At 36.4% G+C, this 18,108-nt stretch overlaps 1 protein-coding gene across 1 annotated transcript in view; it reads right to left on the reverse strand.

The window, feature by feature from the left end:
• The window catches only part of LOC150094582 (voltage-dependent calcium channel subunit alpha-2/delta-3-like), a 1,537,934-nt gene that overhangs the window by 1,019,044 nt on the left and 500,782 nt on the right, over positions 1-18,108 (reverse strand). The window contains exons 11-12 of the mRNA XM_090412095.1: positions 16,940-17,053; positions 4,802-4,880 (exon numbers count right to left, since the gene is read on the reverse strand). Of these exons, the coding sequence (XP_090268221.1) occupies positions 4,802-4,880; positions 16,940-17,053 (193 nt within the window). The remainder of the gene's footprint in view (positions 1-4,801; positions 4,881-16,939; positions 17,054-18,108) is intronic.

Genomic DNA, 18,108 nt, shown 5'->3' on the forward strand with positions numbered 1-18,108 from the left:
ATTTTTACGACCTCCAGAAAGTCATAAGAATCATCGCAGGAGGCCAATCTTAGACAACATACCACTCCTTAAACCCATTCACCAGATTCAACACTATCAGACAATGAATTCAATGGTCCAACCACCCACCCTCCCTGCAAAAAAAAAAGTCACTTTTCACGTTCATATTCACCACTTCCTTTTATATCTTCCGGAGACAGTCTCTTGTCCTTCTTCTTCCTTTCCAGTAATAAACCTTGTGGCCTGTTACAGTCTCTTCTCATCTTTTCAAAGGCTCTCCTCTATTTCTTCTCCCTTGATGTCGATATCTCTGTATCTCTCTCTCAGGAATCTTCCTTCACTCATTCTTTCTGTATGTTGTTTCCATCTCGCTCTATAAAGATCAATATAGTCTAAAACAGATCTCACCACAAGTTCCTTTAAGATATCACTATTTCTTTTGAAGTATAGTCTATTATATCCAACTGTTTTGCATATGAATCTCATTTCGTCTTTTTCTATCTGCTTGGTCCAGGCTTCTGAAGCATATGTTAGGATAGCTATTGAGTTATGGATTCTTATTCTTGTTTTCTTGCTTATTAAATTTGGATTGAATATCTGATTGACAGTTTTTGTTATTCTTATATAACTGTTTATTTTATGTTGCATGTCTTTCTCTCTTTCATAAGATAAGTGGTAGCCTAGATATTTGAATGTATTGACCTGCTGCGTAATATCATCACTGATGCAAATTTTGCTTCTAATTGGGTCGCTGCCTTTAAATGCCATGACTTTGGTTTTGGAAGTGGAGATTTCCATATTGTTATGTTTTTTCTATTTCATTTAATGAAAAGGCTACTTACTGTAGTGAATCTTCGTTATCTTCAATTCGAACTGGATTGTCGCCAAATAAAGTTGTATCGATGTTGGTTTAATCATTTATGTGAATGCCAAAACTGTTTCTTTCCCTCCACTCTCTTATAATATTATTAATATAGATATTAAAGAGGAGTAGCAATAGACTACATCCTTGTCAGACACCTGCACTTATGTTCTGTGATTCAGATTTTTCTGTGACTATCTTTATTGTAATTTGGTTATTGTTATATATATATTGAAAATTGCATTAATTAACTGGTTAGGAATGTTATCATCTCTAAAAATTTCCAGTAGCTTATTATGAATGACTTTATCAAAAGTCTTTTTATAATCGATGAATAATATATGGATCTCTAAATTGAATTCTCTTATTTTTTCTATCAAGAGTTTGAGAGGAAAAAATGCAACAGTGCAGCATCTGCCTTTACAGAAATCATTTTGTTCCTCTCCAAAAATATTTTCATAATATTTGGTTAATTTAGTCTTTAAGAGACTTGAATATATTTTATATTTGGTGTTTAAAAGGCTAATATCCCTATAGTTTTGTCATTCATTAATATTATCTTTTTTAAAGATGGAGATGATCATAGCATTTTGCCAGCATTTTTAGCATTTTTCTGGTGTTACGTAATTGGACCTTTTACGTAATCTTGTGTTACATAAAAGGTCCTTGTTCTATTATATGAAAAATCCCCCTGTATCAATACTGTAAATATCTCTCAACAACTTAAATGTCTCAATCATGTCACCTCTTTTTCTTCTAATCACCGAACTCTGTAGTTTGAATGTTCTCAGTCTATCCTCAATACCTAACATTGCAAATGTCCTAATATAATTATAGTATCATTATTTATCTGTGTCCTCCCTGGTTTTAATGTACCCTCCTCAAATTCCTGATAATCAGATCACGATAGTCCAGATGTGGCTTGACCAGGACGTCATACAATGGAATCACCATTCTCTTATCTCTACTTTTCGAAGTCTGTCTTAGAATTGCAGCAATTCTCTGGGTTGCTTACACCAACTTCACAATTTGTTTCCTAAACTTAAAACTTATATTGTCAATCACTACACAATCCCTCTGCTTCATCCACTTCCTTCAGTATAGATTTACCAATAGAATATGTACCCACCCATTTGAAGATTCTAAATTTCAAGATCTCAGTTGCATTAAACTGATATCCCCATTCAAATTCCCCCTTTTCAGCTTATTCAAATTCTCTCAAAAAGCTAAAACATAAGCATAATTACACTGGTGACAAAAGCTAAAGACGAACAACATTTTTGCTTGTATGTGAAAAAATTTTCATAACTACAAGCCAAATGCAGACATAAATTTATTGACAACATACTAATAAATTATATCACACACACACACAAAAAAAAAATGTTATAACTTTTGTACAATTTAAATTGCAATATGTTTTTGGCAAGATTTACAAATTTTCTATGGATGCAGAGAGACATTTTAGTATGGAATATGTCCATCCCGAACTGCAGTGCAGCTCCCAGAACATCATACCATGCTTAGCACCAAGTGATTCAGGAGTTCTTGAGGCAAATTAGCCACTTCATCTTCAGACCAAGTATAAGGCCTTGTTTGTTTTCTGGAGGCGAATTTCAGGCAGCAACGCATCTCCCTATTGCATTTCAAATGCATTCTATGGGGGGGAGGGGTTGAGATCCAGGAAGCATACTGGCCACTCGATTCGATTAATATCCTCGGTGTCCAGAAGTATCTCCACTACTTGTGTAAGACATGGATGGTACTGTCATTCATAAAAATGAATTCTTTACATACAGCACCATGGAACAATTGACCATGACATTAAAAAACTTGGTTGCAATATCGTCTAGTCATAGTCCCATGTTCCAGTACTTGTAGCTCGGTGCATTCATTAAGCATAATGCCTCCCTACACCATGACCCCAGCACCGCCATAGCTATCCCGTTCAAGAACATTCTCGCAATGGTAAGCAGTACTACTTTCGCCAAATTAAGTGTCGTCTAGAATTCAAGGAAAGACTAAAATTCTAATTCTAATTTGTAAAGAGTACATTAGCCCATTGGTATCTGGTTCAATTTTTATGGATACAACATTGATTTTATGAATTTGCAACACTGCCCCAAATTAAGTGTTGTCTAGAATTTAAAGAAAGACTAAAATTCTAATTCTAATTTGTTAAGAGTACATTAGCCCATTGGTATCTCGTTCAATTTTTATGGATACAACACCACTGAAAACATGCTATATGATTAACTGTGGATAAAGGGATATAAACAAGTAGGCCTATATGCCGGCCTTCCAGCATATTGGCCTACTTGTTGCAGATGTCTTGCCATAGTTTGTTGAGATATCCACATACTTGTGCTTAAATGGAGCAGATTTGCAAGCTGACCTGCTGTGGTGCATCGATTACATTTTGCTGTTATAATCAAGAATCTGTCTTCGTGCTCTGCAGTAGAGTGAAGGAGGCTTCTTAGAAAATGTCTGGAACACATTCCATTGGTTTGCAACACTGCCTCAAGCTTGGATACAACACTATGTGAAATTTCAAACTCTATACCAATATCAGTAATTCTGCAGCCGTCTTCAAGCTTTCTGATAATTCTTCCCCATGTGAAGCCTTCTAGATTAGAGATTCTCAACGTGTGGTACACGTATCCCTTGGGAGTACATGGTAAAAACATGGTAATTTTGAGGATATGCCATGAGAGCTCAAGAGTCGCTAGATCTAGTAACAAAGTCGCTAAGTTGGGAACACTGAAATTGATTAATTTCTGAGAATTGAGTGATGAAGCAGGGCACTGTAGTTCATGTCTATACATGTTTGTTAAATTTTTATGTCACTCTTAGTGTTTATCGATATATGAAATTTATGAATACAAAATTTAAAGTGTGCATGTGTGTGTGTGTTTTATTTTATTCCCATTGTTATAATATAACTATACATTTATTTATCTATACAAATGGGTATGCCAGCTACGCACATTTCCAGTGAGTACGTGAAGCATTAAAGTTTGAGAACCACTGCTCTAGATGATGTCTTTGAGAAATTACAAGAAATCCAAGTTTGCAACTTTATTCATTTACAAAACGAACTTCCTATTAACACAATTCACTTGGTGTAGCCTTTTGCCTTTTATCCTGTTGAGTGCCTACCACGTAACCCCTTTGCATGTGATTCGAAAATTTGAATGCGTACCCGCTTTCTACTTGAAACTGTTACTTACACAAATTTACATGAGCTGATTCATCTGAATCTGTAGTTGTAATTTTCAGAATTAGTGTTCAACCACGAGTATACTCTTAGTTGGCAGCGAATGTGTTAAGCATGCAGAGCTAGTTTCTTTTCATACTCAGCTTTTGCTTTCCATACAACACTTGCGACTATTCTAGCCTGCTGCTTATAATTTTCATAATAGACATCATCCTTATGCACATGGTATTCCTTCCATGTCCTTTTCTTACAAATTTCTTGCTTAATAACATTACACAACCATTTGACTCCTACCCTAATTATTCTACAAATTCTCAGGACATATGCGACATCTCTCAAAACATGCAGTGAAATCGCATTGAATCCCACCATCTTAATGACCTTCAGAGAACTTAGTATTCGAAATGCATTCTCCTCATGCATTTCTAGGCCATCAAATGCTTCTTATTCCTCCAGGAATAAAACTTGCTTTTCCAGAATGAAATGAATCAACAGCAGCTAATATTCCACAACATCCATTCACTGACTAGTTTCAAACATACTAAACGAACTTATCATGTTTCTCTTTTATTTCATTGCCATTCTTTGAAACACATTTTCTACAAGGATTACAATCTCTGGAAAAAAAAAAAAAAAAAAAAGAAAAAAAAAGGTAATTTATTGTAGTTGTATTGTACATATATTATTATTTTAAATGCAACAAGTATTATCCAAGAGCTCACCTCTATTGTTACATGCCATCCAATGCACTTCACGTGTGTCTGTGACTTCTCTGCCAATAAGATATGTAAATACTCGGACCTAAAAAAAAAAAGGTCATTATGACATCATACGCACAGCATTATAGATATATAATTTTATGGTAATCTCAACCTTAACAGGTCAACAGATCAACAATACCTCAGTCACACCGCAGAAATGGGAACCAAGAAAAACAATTAACTTATCATTATTCCATGTATCTCCATGGAATTAGAATGAGCTTCCTGTCAAATGTCTGCTTTAAAAGCATCATCAAAGCCCATAATTCTAACAGTTTTCACTATTTTCTGTGATTCCATTCTGTTCATTGCTAGGCAGCTCAACTCTGGCAAATCCTTTGCAGACCACTCCTTTATATCACCTACCTGCCTTGTCTTGGTTTATCATCCTCTTCAGTTTATGCTGTCTGGTGCACAGAATATCAAGGTTTTGATCTTTCTGCTGTCATCCATACTGCAGATATCTCCAAAGAGGTTAAGTCTTTGCACCATTCTTGTGCAATGGAATTACCATACATTCTTTCCATTCCAGTGGAATCTTTGCTGTTCTGAGACTTATATTAAACAGCCTGGTCAAAGGACTAGCCAGTTCAGCTGAACACTCATTTAGCACACGTGCTGATATCCCATCAGTCCCTATTGCTGAATTCTTATTCAGTTTGTTCAACAGCTCTAATACCTCATCCTCATACACCTGAGTTTCTTCATCCAGTGAAGAGGTAGCAGTGAGCTCAATGGTGTCTACACCAGATTCATAGCTTTTAACAAAATCAACACTAATTATACGAACAACCTCTTCTGCATCTGTAACTCTCATAACTCTTCTAAATACAACTGTATTTAGAAGAGTTATTCTTTCATATTCATTCTTTATTTTATTTGCAGCATATCGATAGAATTCTTGTGGCTTGTCTTTAACACGTTCGCTGCCACGCTACTTGGGCATAGTTTGTTACCGTATGCCAAGCAATTTCACTTCTTCAAGGTCAGTACGGGTAATCTCGTTGCCAGCAGTAAGCGTCATACGAGTACATTCGTAGTTGGCTTGTGATGCTCATATACCAACCACGAATATACTCTTAGTTGGCAGCGAATGTGTTAAGCATGCAGAGCTAGTTTCTTTTCATACTCAGCTTTTGCTTTCCATACAACACTTGCGACTATTCTAGCCTGCTGTTTATAATTTTCATAATAGACATCATCCTTATGCACATGGTATTCCTTCCACGTCCTTTTCTTACAAATTTCTTGCTTAATAACATTACACAACCATTTGACTCCTACCCTAATTATTCTACAAATTCTCAGGACATATGAGACATCTCTGTCACATGCTGCCAGCCTGGTTAGCTGAATGGTTAGCGTATCCGCTCTCCAGCCAAAAGGCTGCAGGTTTGAATCCCGCCGTGGGCATGGATGTTTGTGATTGTCTGTGAAAATAATAGTGATGATGGTGATGAATAGTAGATGATGTTGGTGTAGATGATGATGATAGTTGCGGTTCACTGTAGGTGGTGGAGATGGAGAGTTGTAGAGTAGGTGCCCTCCCTCAATGAGTCTGTGGTCTCCTTGGAAGTGTCATGTAATCTTCTTCTTCTTCTTCTTCTGCAGCTTCTCCCACTTAAGTGGAGTCACTGTTTGTTATGAGTCTCCTCCACACCTTCCTGTCTTGGGCTGTCACCACATCCAAGTTCTTCATCTTCAAGTCCTCTTCTACCAGCTCCCTCCATCTCTTCTTTGGCCGCCCACGCTTCCGCCTTCCTTGTACATCCATCTGCATGACCCTACTTCCCACATATTCATCCTCCCTCCTCATCACATGACCAAACCATCTCAACCTTGCCTCCTGTATTTTCGCTCCTAAGTTCGTAACTTTCACTGTTCCCCTAACATAGTCATTTCTCAGATGATTCTTTCTGGTCACGCCGCACATCCACCTAAGCATTCTCATCTCTGCTACTTCCATCCTGCTAATGTTATTTTTCCTCAGGGCAACAGTTTCTATAGCATATGTCATAGCTGGCCTCACTACTGTCCTATAAATTTTGCCTTTCAGATTGATCGGCACCCTCTTATCACATAACACTCCAGCCATCTCCCTCCAGTTCCTCCAACCTGCTTGTATCCTGCATCCCACTTCCTTCTCACCTCCTCCATCTTCTTCCACTGTCGAACCTAAGTATCTAAAGTCTCTCACCTTCCTGATGACATTTCCTTCCAGCTCCAGGTCTGTCTCCTGGCCACCGCTCACTGCGCAACACATATACTCTGTCTTACTTCTGCTCAGTCTCATACCTCTCTCTCCCAGTACTTTTCTCCATCTTTCCAGTTTAGTTTCCGCTTCTTCTCTTGAATCTACACACAGCAAGATGTCATCTGCATACAACATTGTCCAAGGTGCATCTTCTCTCACCTCCTCTGTTACCACCTCCATCACAATATTAAACAGAAACGGACTTAATGCTGACCCTTGATGCAAGCCAACTGTTACTTGAAAACTTTCTGTCTGTCCCAAACAGGTCCGAACACTTGTCTTCACATTTCTGTACATTTCCTGCACCAACCTGACATATTTCTCTGGCACCTTCTTCTCCCTCAGACACCTCCAGACTTCTTGCCTTGGCACTCTATCGTATGCTTTCTCCAGATCAATAAATACCAGATGTAGCTCCCTTTGTTTCTCTCGATATTTTTCCATCATCTGTCGTAACCCAAAGATAGCATCTGTTGTTGATCTACCAGGCATGAAGCCAAATTGTTCCTTTGCAATCTCCACCTCCTCCCTCAATCTACCATCAAGAACCCTTTCTAGGATCTTCATTGTGTGGGACATCAACTTTATTCCTCTGTAATTTTTACAGTCTTGTGCATCCCCTTTACCCTTGTAGATGGGAACAAGAGTACTCTCCCTCCATTCCTCAGGTATATTTTCCTGTTGGCAAACTTCATGAACAGGTCCCACAGCAGATCAATTCCCTCTTCCCCCAGTGCCTTCCATGCCTCCACTGGAATTCTGTCGGGGCCCACCACTTTTCCATTCCTCATCCTCTTCATGGCCTCCGTCACTTCCATTCTACTGATGTTCTGCACCATCCCCTCAGAAGGCTGCCCATCTCCTCTGTGAGTCCTTGCATTTTCCTCATTCAGAAGTCCCTCAAAGTATATTTTCCATCTGTTTCTTATGTCCACATCTCTCCATAATACTCTTCCTTCAGCATCTTTGATCTGCCTCACATGTAAGATGTCCTTAGCTGCTTTATTTCTACATTTCGCTAGTTGGTAAATTTTTCTCTGTCCTTCCTTTGTTTCTAATTGATCATACAGATCTTGATATGCCATGGCTTTCGCCTGTGCCACAACTCTCTTGGCTTCTTGCTTTCTCTCTTTGTACACCTCTCTGTCCTCTTCCACTCTTGACTCATCCCACTTCTGCTTTGCCTTCCTCTTAGCTGTCACTGCCACTTGTACATCATTATTCCACCACCAACCCTCCTTCTGCTCTCTAATCTTTCCAGATGTCTCACCAAGCACCTCGATTGCACAGCTCAGGATTACTTTTGAATTATGTTTCCACCAATCTTGTACACTTTCCAGTCCATCCGAAATCCTCTCTAACACTCTCTCCCTAAAATGATTCCTCACACTCTCTTCTTTTAAGTGAAACCACTTAATTGTCTTCATCCCATGGCAACCAGAAGTTCTTATCTTCGATCTTAATTTAAAGTCTGCGCACATCAGTCGGTGTTGTTGTGCTACTTGATCTGTTGGAAGTGTCGTGTAATAATAATAATATTCTGATATTGCATCATTTAAGTATTGTTTAAATGCTTCCTATGCACTGCCGATATTCTTCCCATCCAGCAACCAATCGCATTCCACTGAACTCGATATACTACTCAGCTGATCATAATTTCATGCTTTGTAGTTTATTATTATTATTATTATTTGACACCTCCAGGGAGTCCAAAGACTCATTGAGGGAGAGCACCTGTCCAAAAACTCTGTCTCAACCACTCAATCCACCGACTGACTGCAACTACACCAACGCCATCTACCGTCAACCACCGCCACTAGAATTTCCACAGACAACACAAACATTTATGCCCACGGCGGGATTCGAACCTGCAGCCTTTTGGCTGGAGAGCGGATACGCTAACCACTCAGCCAGTGAGGCTTGCCATGTTTAGCATGTAACCTTTTCTGAATGGAACATTCATAAACTTAGTCACTTCCCAAATGAGTAGCGCATGATCACTGCCACCAACTGGAGGCAGAATAGTTACATCTTTAACTGAAACACCCTCTGACACTATAATCAAATCTAACACTCTTTGACCTCAAGTTCCTTCTGTCACATGCTGCTTGAGGAAGTTGTCCTGCAACAAATCAATAAATTCATTTTCATGCTTCTCATGAGATTCTAATGCTACCCAATCAATATTTGGATAATTAAAGTCTCCCATTATGATTACTCTTTTCGTGCTTATCTTTTCTATTTGGTGATGCATTTTTTCATCACTAGGAACCAATCTACCAGGTCTGTAACAACACCCTCACTATGTAATTGATTTGTTAGATGCCACCTCACACCAGATGGTTTCAAACTCATTGCCACATGAAATATCTGTTAGTAGTAGTGCAACAATCATAGGTTTCAACTCTAACTGGATTCAAGTCATCTGATATCATTAGCAGCACACTCCATCCTCTCCTATCCTCTCTATCCTTCCTAAAAATAATGTACCCTTTACACTCGACGCCAGTTAGCCTGATTCTGATAACCAGGTTCTCACTAATGCCTACAATCTTAAGTCCCAACACATTGTCTAAGGCAACAAACTCTACCCCTTTGTTTCTGATACTCCTAGCATTCGTGTACAGACATAATAATCTACCTGCATGTTCTTTTGTATGCTCTTGTCTGCGGTCTGAATGACACAGTTGGACAACTTGCAGATCTCTATTCTTCTCTAGTGCCTTATACATGTAGATATCTTTGCACGTTTGACGAGTCCGAATCAGGTGAACACGAAGTCAAAATTGTTCTCTCCTTGTCAAAATTTCCATGACAAGGTCCATTCCCATCATTAACACAGTTATATAACACTGTTGCTCTTAAACTCACATTCTCGCCATTTCTCCCTTCATAAATTAGTTTCCCTGACTTTCTGTGTTAAGACTCATACCATTTATTAGTTTTTCTAGACTCCTGTTATCAAATGCATTCAGATATAGGCTGTCCCTCTTATACAAATCCAATCTTCCCTCAAACTCACTCCACTCATCCACAAACTCTCGTCCATTTCTTCTACACAGCCTATGCATTGAATCGTTTGCCATCATAGCCCTTCTTCTTAATTCATTTTTATCATATTGAGGTAAAATAATGATGATTTTCACTTTCTCACTCTCTTCACTCTTGCCTATTCTAACAACCCTTTCACGTTTCATACAACAACCCTTTTATATAAATTGTGTCTCTCATCAAATTAATGAATTTTAGTCTTTACTCTGACAGACCATTACTTTAACAATGATAGCAAAGGTATCCAATGAAGGTGGTCAAAGGCAATATTCAGGAATGGGTGGAAAGGAATATAGCACTCCATGGAGGAGGGGATGAGAGAGAGAAAAACAGCACAGTTTTGCTAAGCGTAGATCAATCATATTTATTCAGTTTTATACCACAGTGACATACAGTATGGATAAATAGAATGGATACAGTATACTGTACACTTCATAAAGGCATTTGAGAATACAGGTATCTCTTGCTTAACGTGGTTTTGCTTAACATGGGATTTGATTAACGCGCCAAAATTAATTGCGGCAATCCCTTGATATATGCAGCAAGAGTTTTGATTAATGCGCCTTTAACCCTTCGGAGCTTGCAGCTGATCTGACGGATACATGCAAAATGTTTAATATAAATATTCTTACACAATTCAGTGTATAGCTTGGAGGTCATGAATAGCTGTGCATTCATATGTTACGAGTGATATTCCACACTGTTTTTTGCTGTCAGTTTGGTTTAACACATTATGTAAAGGTTTGTAATATTTGACAGTGAATTGTATCTGAGAGATACTGCGACCTTCAATGTCAGTATAGTATGGTTAACTTCTTTTTTTTTTTTTTTTTTTGTTCGTTCAATAATTTCTAGATTGTAATTGAAAATAAATGAACCATCATGTATTAATGAAATAGAGAGCCAAAGGCTTATTTATCATACATGTCCTCTAGAAGATGTGCTTTTAATTATGGAAAACACTAAGGAAAGCGATCTGGAGCTTACTCCACCTTTACTATGAGTTGCCCATAAGGTTGCTTATGCTTACATCTGCTGAAACTTTTAGTTTCTATATATTCGGCAAGAAACTCTTGTAGTTTCTATATTCGGCTATGAAATAATGTTGGATTCAATATCCACTTAATTTGTACCATCATGTATTGTATTTGCAGTGTTTTTTCTTTATGTTTTATTGCTTATTTGCAAAGGTCTGGAGAGTCATTTTGCTTGTTATTGTAGAACTTATGCTGATAAGAAAAAAACTAAAACTGTTCAACTAAAACTAAAACCTCTTGATAACTTCTTTTGATAAAAAATTGCAGTAAATAATGTAGGTACAAGTGTTTATTAAACATTTACTTTGCATTTATTTTTTTATCTTTCCTAAAAGAGTACCATATAAAATGAATTATTAATACAGTAATCGATCATGGATGAATTGTAATTTTTACCATTGATTATTAGATTTGATTAACGTGATTTTGATATACGCGGTAACACTGAGGGATTAATTAACCATGTTAATCGAGGGATACCTGTATATCTTTACAAAAGATATTCTAGTAAATGCATTGAAAATGTTATACAAAATGGAGCAAGGATGAATATGAAGCTAAAACAAGGGCATTTGAGAGTATATCTTTACAAAAGATATATTAGTAAATGCATTGCAACCTTTATATAAAATGGAGCAAGGATGGATATGAAGCTGGTGATGTGAAAACAAGGGTGGCTGAGAATGTGTAAGAATAGAATCCAAAACAAGTTAGATGAATTGCAAGTGTACTACAGGATTGTACTTGGACTGCTACTATTTAATTTATATATTAATGATAAAGGAAATTATTTGTAATTATCTTCAAGTAATTTTAAATACTTATTGGGGCTTAACAGAGGGAAACAGCCCTGAAAAAGGATTAAAAATACTACTTAATTCTTCCAATATTCCAATTTCATATATCATTAATATATAAGTTCATTTGATATGTTTGGTGATGCAAAATTAGGTAGAGTAATAATAACTGATGACAATATAGAGATCCTGCAGAATGACTTCTGACAGTATGAGAGCAAGAATAATGGATACTAGCTTAATGCAGAAAAATGGAAGGCTATGCAGATGGTTGATAACATTATAAGCTATGTATTTCAGAAGTGGACTCTAGGAAACAGATAAGGCTAGGATTTAGTTCAGAGAGCATATTGCCAAAGTGGTAGTAACTCACAAGATTATTTGGCTAGAGTTTCTTTAAAAAAGGAGTTGTTTCTTTTAATGCTTTGATACTGCCACATTTGGATTGTTACACATATCTGGTCACCTAGATTTCTAAGAAATGGGGAAATGGTGGAGGAAGACAGGCACAAGTGATCAAGATAGTGACTGGTATACAGAATGATATCTGGTGAGATGGATTAAGGATTTATGGTTTACAAAAGTTGGTTAATAGGCAGAAAAGAAGAGATATGATAGAAAAGTATAAGTTAATAAAATAGTTTTATAGAAAGGATAAAGAAAATTTTCAGTACATTACCAGAAGAAGGAGAAGAACAATAGGTTGTCCATGAAAACTGAAGAGCATGGTTAGCAGTTAGGATTAGATTTTTCACTCTGAGAGTAGTGAATGAGTTTCCAGTCATATAATTATTTGTTCTCTATCTGAAGTTTTCTGTTCTCAATCTATCTAAGTGCAGCATTTATTCCCATCCTTAATATTTTGATGATTCATTATTTACAAACTGTTTTATCCAATAATTTCACTGCTTTTCTGCTTTTACCAAAATGTGTCTAAATGGACATCTTAAATTTCAGAATTTTGTTTTTCATTTTATCGAGATCGAGTGTTTTGATCTTTCCTTTTTTAATTGTATAGGTTTATATATTTCTGAACATTGTGATAAATATTAATTTTCCATCAGGATGGATAACTGCATTTTGATATATATATGTGTGTGTGTGGTTTTTGATTTATCCAATTTCATTTTCCTTCTCTATTTAAAAGATGTAATTATTTTTAAACTGTATATGCTTGTAATTCAGGTGTATTCAACATTATAATCTTTTTAGCCTTCTTTTGATTTCACAGGTCTATTTCAGAAGTAAGCCAATTATTACAACTTTTTTTTTGTACTATTTATTTTCATCTCATTTTCCTTTCCCCCTCTCTTAACTTGCGGTGTTGAGGGTTTATTAATCATCGGACTTCAACCGTTCACAGGATAAAGTGGTCAAGCCCTATGCCCTGATGTATCCTATGTCTGCAGCGATATTGAGTTCTCAAGGCCGGTTTGCCTGCTTTGTGAGATGAAAACCCCAAATAAACTGGGGAGAAACCCTACTGTCTATGCCCAAGATTGGCTCACTTGGCTCACCTATGGCTGAGGAAGATCCTTCAGCTCCTCACATCTCCGATGGGAATCGAACCTAGGACACTCCTTCTCCCAGACATACGGTCGCGAAGCGCACAGCCACTAGACTAACCGAGCGGACCACTATTTGTTTTATTGCATCTAATGCTTCATTCCCCCCCCCCCTTTTCCCCAAAATTCTGTGTTCAAAGAGTTAAGGCTCCTATTTAATATATTTTTCCCCCTTGAAACACATCCATCTGTGATCTTTTTCATATTGGTGCCAGTTGTGAATTGAAACATTAGTTTTGCTGGTAGAATGTTATGATCCTAACCAACATCTATTTTCTTTAACATTTTTACATTTTAGAATGATGCTTTCCATTCTCTGTTGAGTATGATATAATCAGTACAATATTTTCTTTTGCATCAGATGAGATCCATGTGTATTTATAAACATCTCAATGAAATAAAGAGTGTTAGTAATAATCGTACCTGTTGGCATACAAAATTGAAGAGCATCTTTCAATTTTGTTAGTTTCTTTAATCAATCACAAATTTCCTGATTTACATCCTCCACATCTTTAGAATACCTATCTCATTTTTTGCATTAAAGTTTCTATTAATAAGAATTAAAGTTCCCTTTCATAGATCTCTTCTATTACTATTATCAGTTTCTATCTGTAAATTTGAGAAGGTCTTCATATTGATCATCATGAGAGTAATCTAGTGCATAAATCTGGATTTTTTTAATGTTTTTTTTTCTTTTTTCATCATTCAACTTCTCACATGTACATGCAAAGGAGTGTACGGGATACAATGATAGTTAAGTTAACATAATTACCAACATCCTGTTGACAATTTTTTTTCCAAATTAATCTGTTAAGTGTAAGAACTCCAATACTCTGAGATCTTATATTTCAGTCTTCTTAAAGTCTCATGTTGAAGGTTTAATGAAATATCTACAGCACAAGGGAAGGATTAAAAACTAATTTTAATGCTTCCAATATTTCGCATCTCAGTCAATGAGACATCTTCAGGGATTACACATAACTGTTGTAACACACACACACACAAAGAAAACACAATACTAAATGAAACACATGGATGACTCTCAAGTTCTATCTAGGTGATGTGCTCTCTATAGGCGTTGTACGTAGTCTAGGATGTAAAGTGGGACCTCTGACAATTATTGTTTCCCAAATTTTGGGAAGTTTTATGCAACTGTATTTATTTAAATTCAGTTGATTTCTGAGTGCCACTGTAGATTCTAAAAACAGTCTTTCCTTTTTAGATTTACTATGGTGGAGCATGGTTGTTTCTTCAAAGAGATCCTGTGGGTTATATCAAATACATGGCCTCAAGGCCAGATTGACCATAGTTGTGATTGCAGATGTACGATTTGTGTTCTTCTAAATGGATGGTCACTGATCTACTTGTCTGTATGAAAAGTAATCCAACTTGCAGGAACAGGGTACTTTATATATTCCAGGTACTGAGAAAGGAGGGAACTGATCTTTGGTAGAATGGATAAGATTAGCAAGTTTCTGGTGGGGCTTAAAAGCTACGTAGAGGTTGTACTTTTTTTTTTTAAAGACCTGGATGTTTTTCTGATGTGCCATGAATGTATGAGATGGTGATGGCATTTCTGAAATCCTTCTGAAATGATGGCCGAGGAATGGGGGAGGAACCGATTGTTTTTTTAAGTCTGTAATCACTGTAGTCATAGGAAAGGAAGGTGTTATGTATGTGGCTGAGTTCAGTTGAAAGAGAGGTTCCACTGGAACAAAGATTATAGGCTCTCTTGGTTAGAGTTTTAATAATGCCATATTGTCGAGATGGGTGATGGTGGGAAAGTTTGTGAATGTATCTGCCTGTGTGAGTGGGTTTTCTATATACAGTGAAGGAAAGGTTACCATTAGGAAGGCATGTTACTAAGGTGTCTAATAAAGGGTAAACTATTGTTATTTTCATTTTCTATCATAAACTGGATGTAGACTATTGAGGTAACTGAAGAAGGAGTCTAATGTTGCTGGCCAAATAGAAAACACATCATCAACATATCTTAGCCAGATAGAAGGATTTTGTTCTTCCAAGAAAAATAACCAGAAATGATGACAAAGGAAAAGAGATCTCGGAAATCAGAAGGAAAAACGTTTTTTAAGAGTGTTAAGGTGTCATTTAAGGGAATACTGGTAAACAGTGAGGTGATGTCAAAGCTTACCAATATATCTATATTATTTAAAGTTGGATTTTCAATCAAGATTTTAGAATAAGTAGAGTTTTTAATATAGGATGTGGTAAGTCCAGTGAGGAAGGGGAAGAGAGCTAGTCAGCTGTTTTGACAATTTGTACCATCAGTGGCACCTACTATAGGTTTTAGGGGAGAATTAGGTTTCTGATTTTTGGTAAACCATATATCCATGGAGTGGGCAAGAACCAAAGGGTTTCAGTTTTTTTGTAATGTCCAGGAAGATACTTTAAGTTTTCTAATTTTTTAACTTGCATTTTTGTGGGATTGCGATACGTTCTTGAAGAGTAATATCCATTTTTCGAATATATTCTGTGGTGTTAAGGACAACTGTTACATTACCCTTATCTGCTCTGGTGATGATAATACTTTTATCTTTCCATAACTTTCTGAGAGCAGTGAGTTCACCAGAAGATAAATTACTTTTTTGGAGGCAATGACTGGGAGGGGATACTGACGACGTCAAGTCAGATGGTGTTGGCTATTTCTGGAGCTAAGCGACAGATTTCACATTCTATGTTGTACATTATGTCTAGCAATGGCACTTCTTTCGGTGTGATGGCAAAATTTTGGCTGAGGTTTTAGGTGCTAATGGTATCTTTGTTGAGACTTTTCAAAGATAACTTCACTACTGTATAGAACGGTTGAATATCTTTGAAAAGTCTCAATGATGAAGAGAATGCATAAAACTTCCCAAAATTTGGTTAATAATAATTGTCAGAAGTCCCACTTTACATCCTCAGCCACCTCCAAATGACCATAGAGGGCCCACCACCTAGATAAAGCTTTAGTCACCTATGTGTTTCATTTAGTATTGTTTTCTTTGTGTGTGTGTGCGTGTGTTACAAAGTTATTTTTAATACCTGAAGATATCTCAGTGACTGAGATGAAATAGTGGAAGCATTAAAATTAGTTTTTAATCTTTTCCTGGTGCTGTAAATATTCCCTTAAACTTCCAACATGATGTCCTCCCAAAACTTAAGCCTTAACACACATCTTCTTAAAGTATTTCTAGCCACATCAGTCCACCTGGATCTTTTTTCCTACCATCCTGGCATCAATCATCATATTACAGATCCTGAATTTCTCATTAGACATTTGGATGCATTTTAATGTCCAAATGAATAATAAATCAGTTTTAACATAAACCACATAAAAATGAGAGTGAGAGAAAGTAATTTCAGACATTATTTAAATATTATATAGGAAAACATACGGGAATATTGGGATAATTATAGTCTTTAAATATTTTCTCGTAAGTGTCAGGTGCTCCATCAGTGATCAACATAATGGCCTGGTTACATTGGCACCCTTCCTTCATTCGGTTAACCTAAAAAACAAGACCTTTAATTATCAACTGCATTTTGAGCTTATTTTACAGTCTCTGCTTAGCATTAAAGGAAGTAAAAAATATATAACTTATTCTGTTAGACAAATTTGAAATTCGAAATTATATAAAGTTTGCTAAAATTTTTTGTTTTAACCATCCAATTACTTTGAATACAGGGAATCAAGGCTATTACTACACATTGCATTACATTTTAAAAATAAATATAGCAATTCCTCAATTTACATGAATGATGCTTTTCATAATAATTTCATGTAACCCGAGATTAAGCGAAACAAACAAAAAATGCAGAAATTCGTTTATAAAGTTTCAGAAGATTTATTTCAATCATAAGTAGAACAAAAATAAGAAGTAAATGTATATGATAATTAACATGATATGAACTAATACATTTAAACAGCAGAAAGTAGTAGTAAAAATAGTAGACAAGAAACAAACAGTAAATCACTCTGACACTTAATGATTTGTCTTCACTGTATGTCTGACATGAAGCCTTTAAAAATTATTATTACCCTTATCATAGGAAGTCCCACTGATATACACACACACAGCTCATCATATCGCCTTAAATGCACTCACCACACTCTCTCCGGCAATACACATTCAAGGACTGGACAAAGATTAAATTTTGAAAAAGGCAAAAATCCAATCCTTGTCCAATGCATTTGTCACCATGTTATAATAAGTAAGAAGACTGTTAAAACACTATCTTCCTTTAGGAAACTAACAAGCATTTTAAGTACTCTCCAGACTCACAGACTGATCTAGGTCAAAAAGGTGTTAACATGCTAGGACATTCCCTCAACACATATCATAACAGCTTAATATCAAGTTTAATGAATTCCTCATATATCTCCTACTCACTCACAATCAGTCTCACCATCCTCTCTTCCCAGAACTCAAGTTCTGTACAACACATTCACAGGGATCAAATACCTTCATGAATTGCTTATTTAATATCTCAACTATGTCCTGTTCAGTGGCTATAATTCTATCATTTTCACAAGTAAATATTATCCTTCCAAACCATTCTTTCT

The sequence above is a fragment of the Typopeltis vanoorti genome, chromosome 22, assembly GCF_054136105.1.
Source record: "Typopeltis vanoorti isolate ZY-2024b chromosome 22, IOZ_Tvanoo_1.0, whole genome shotgun sequence".
NCBI lineage: Eukaryota > Metazoa > Arthropoda > Arachnida > Uropygi > Thelyphonidae > Typopeltis > Typopeltis vanoorti.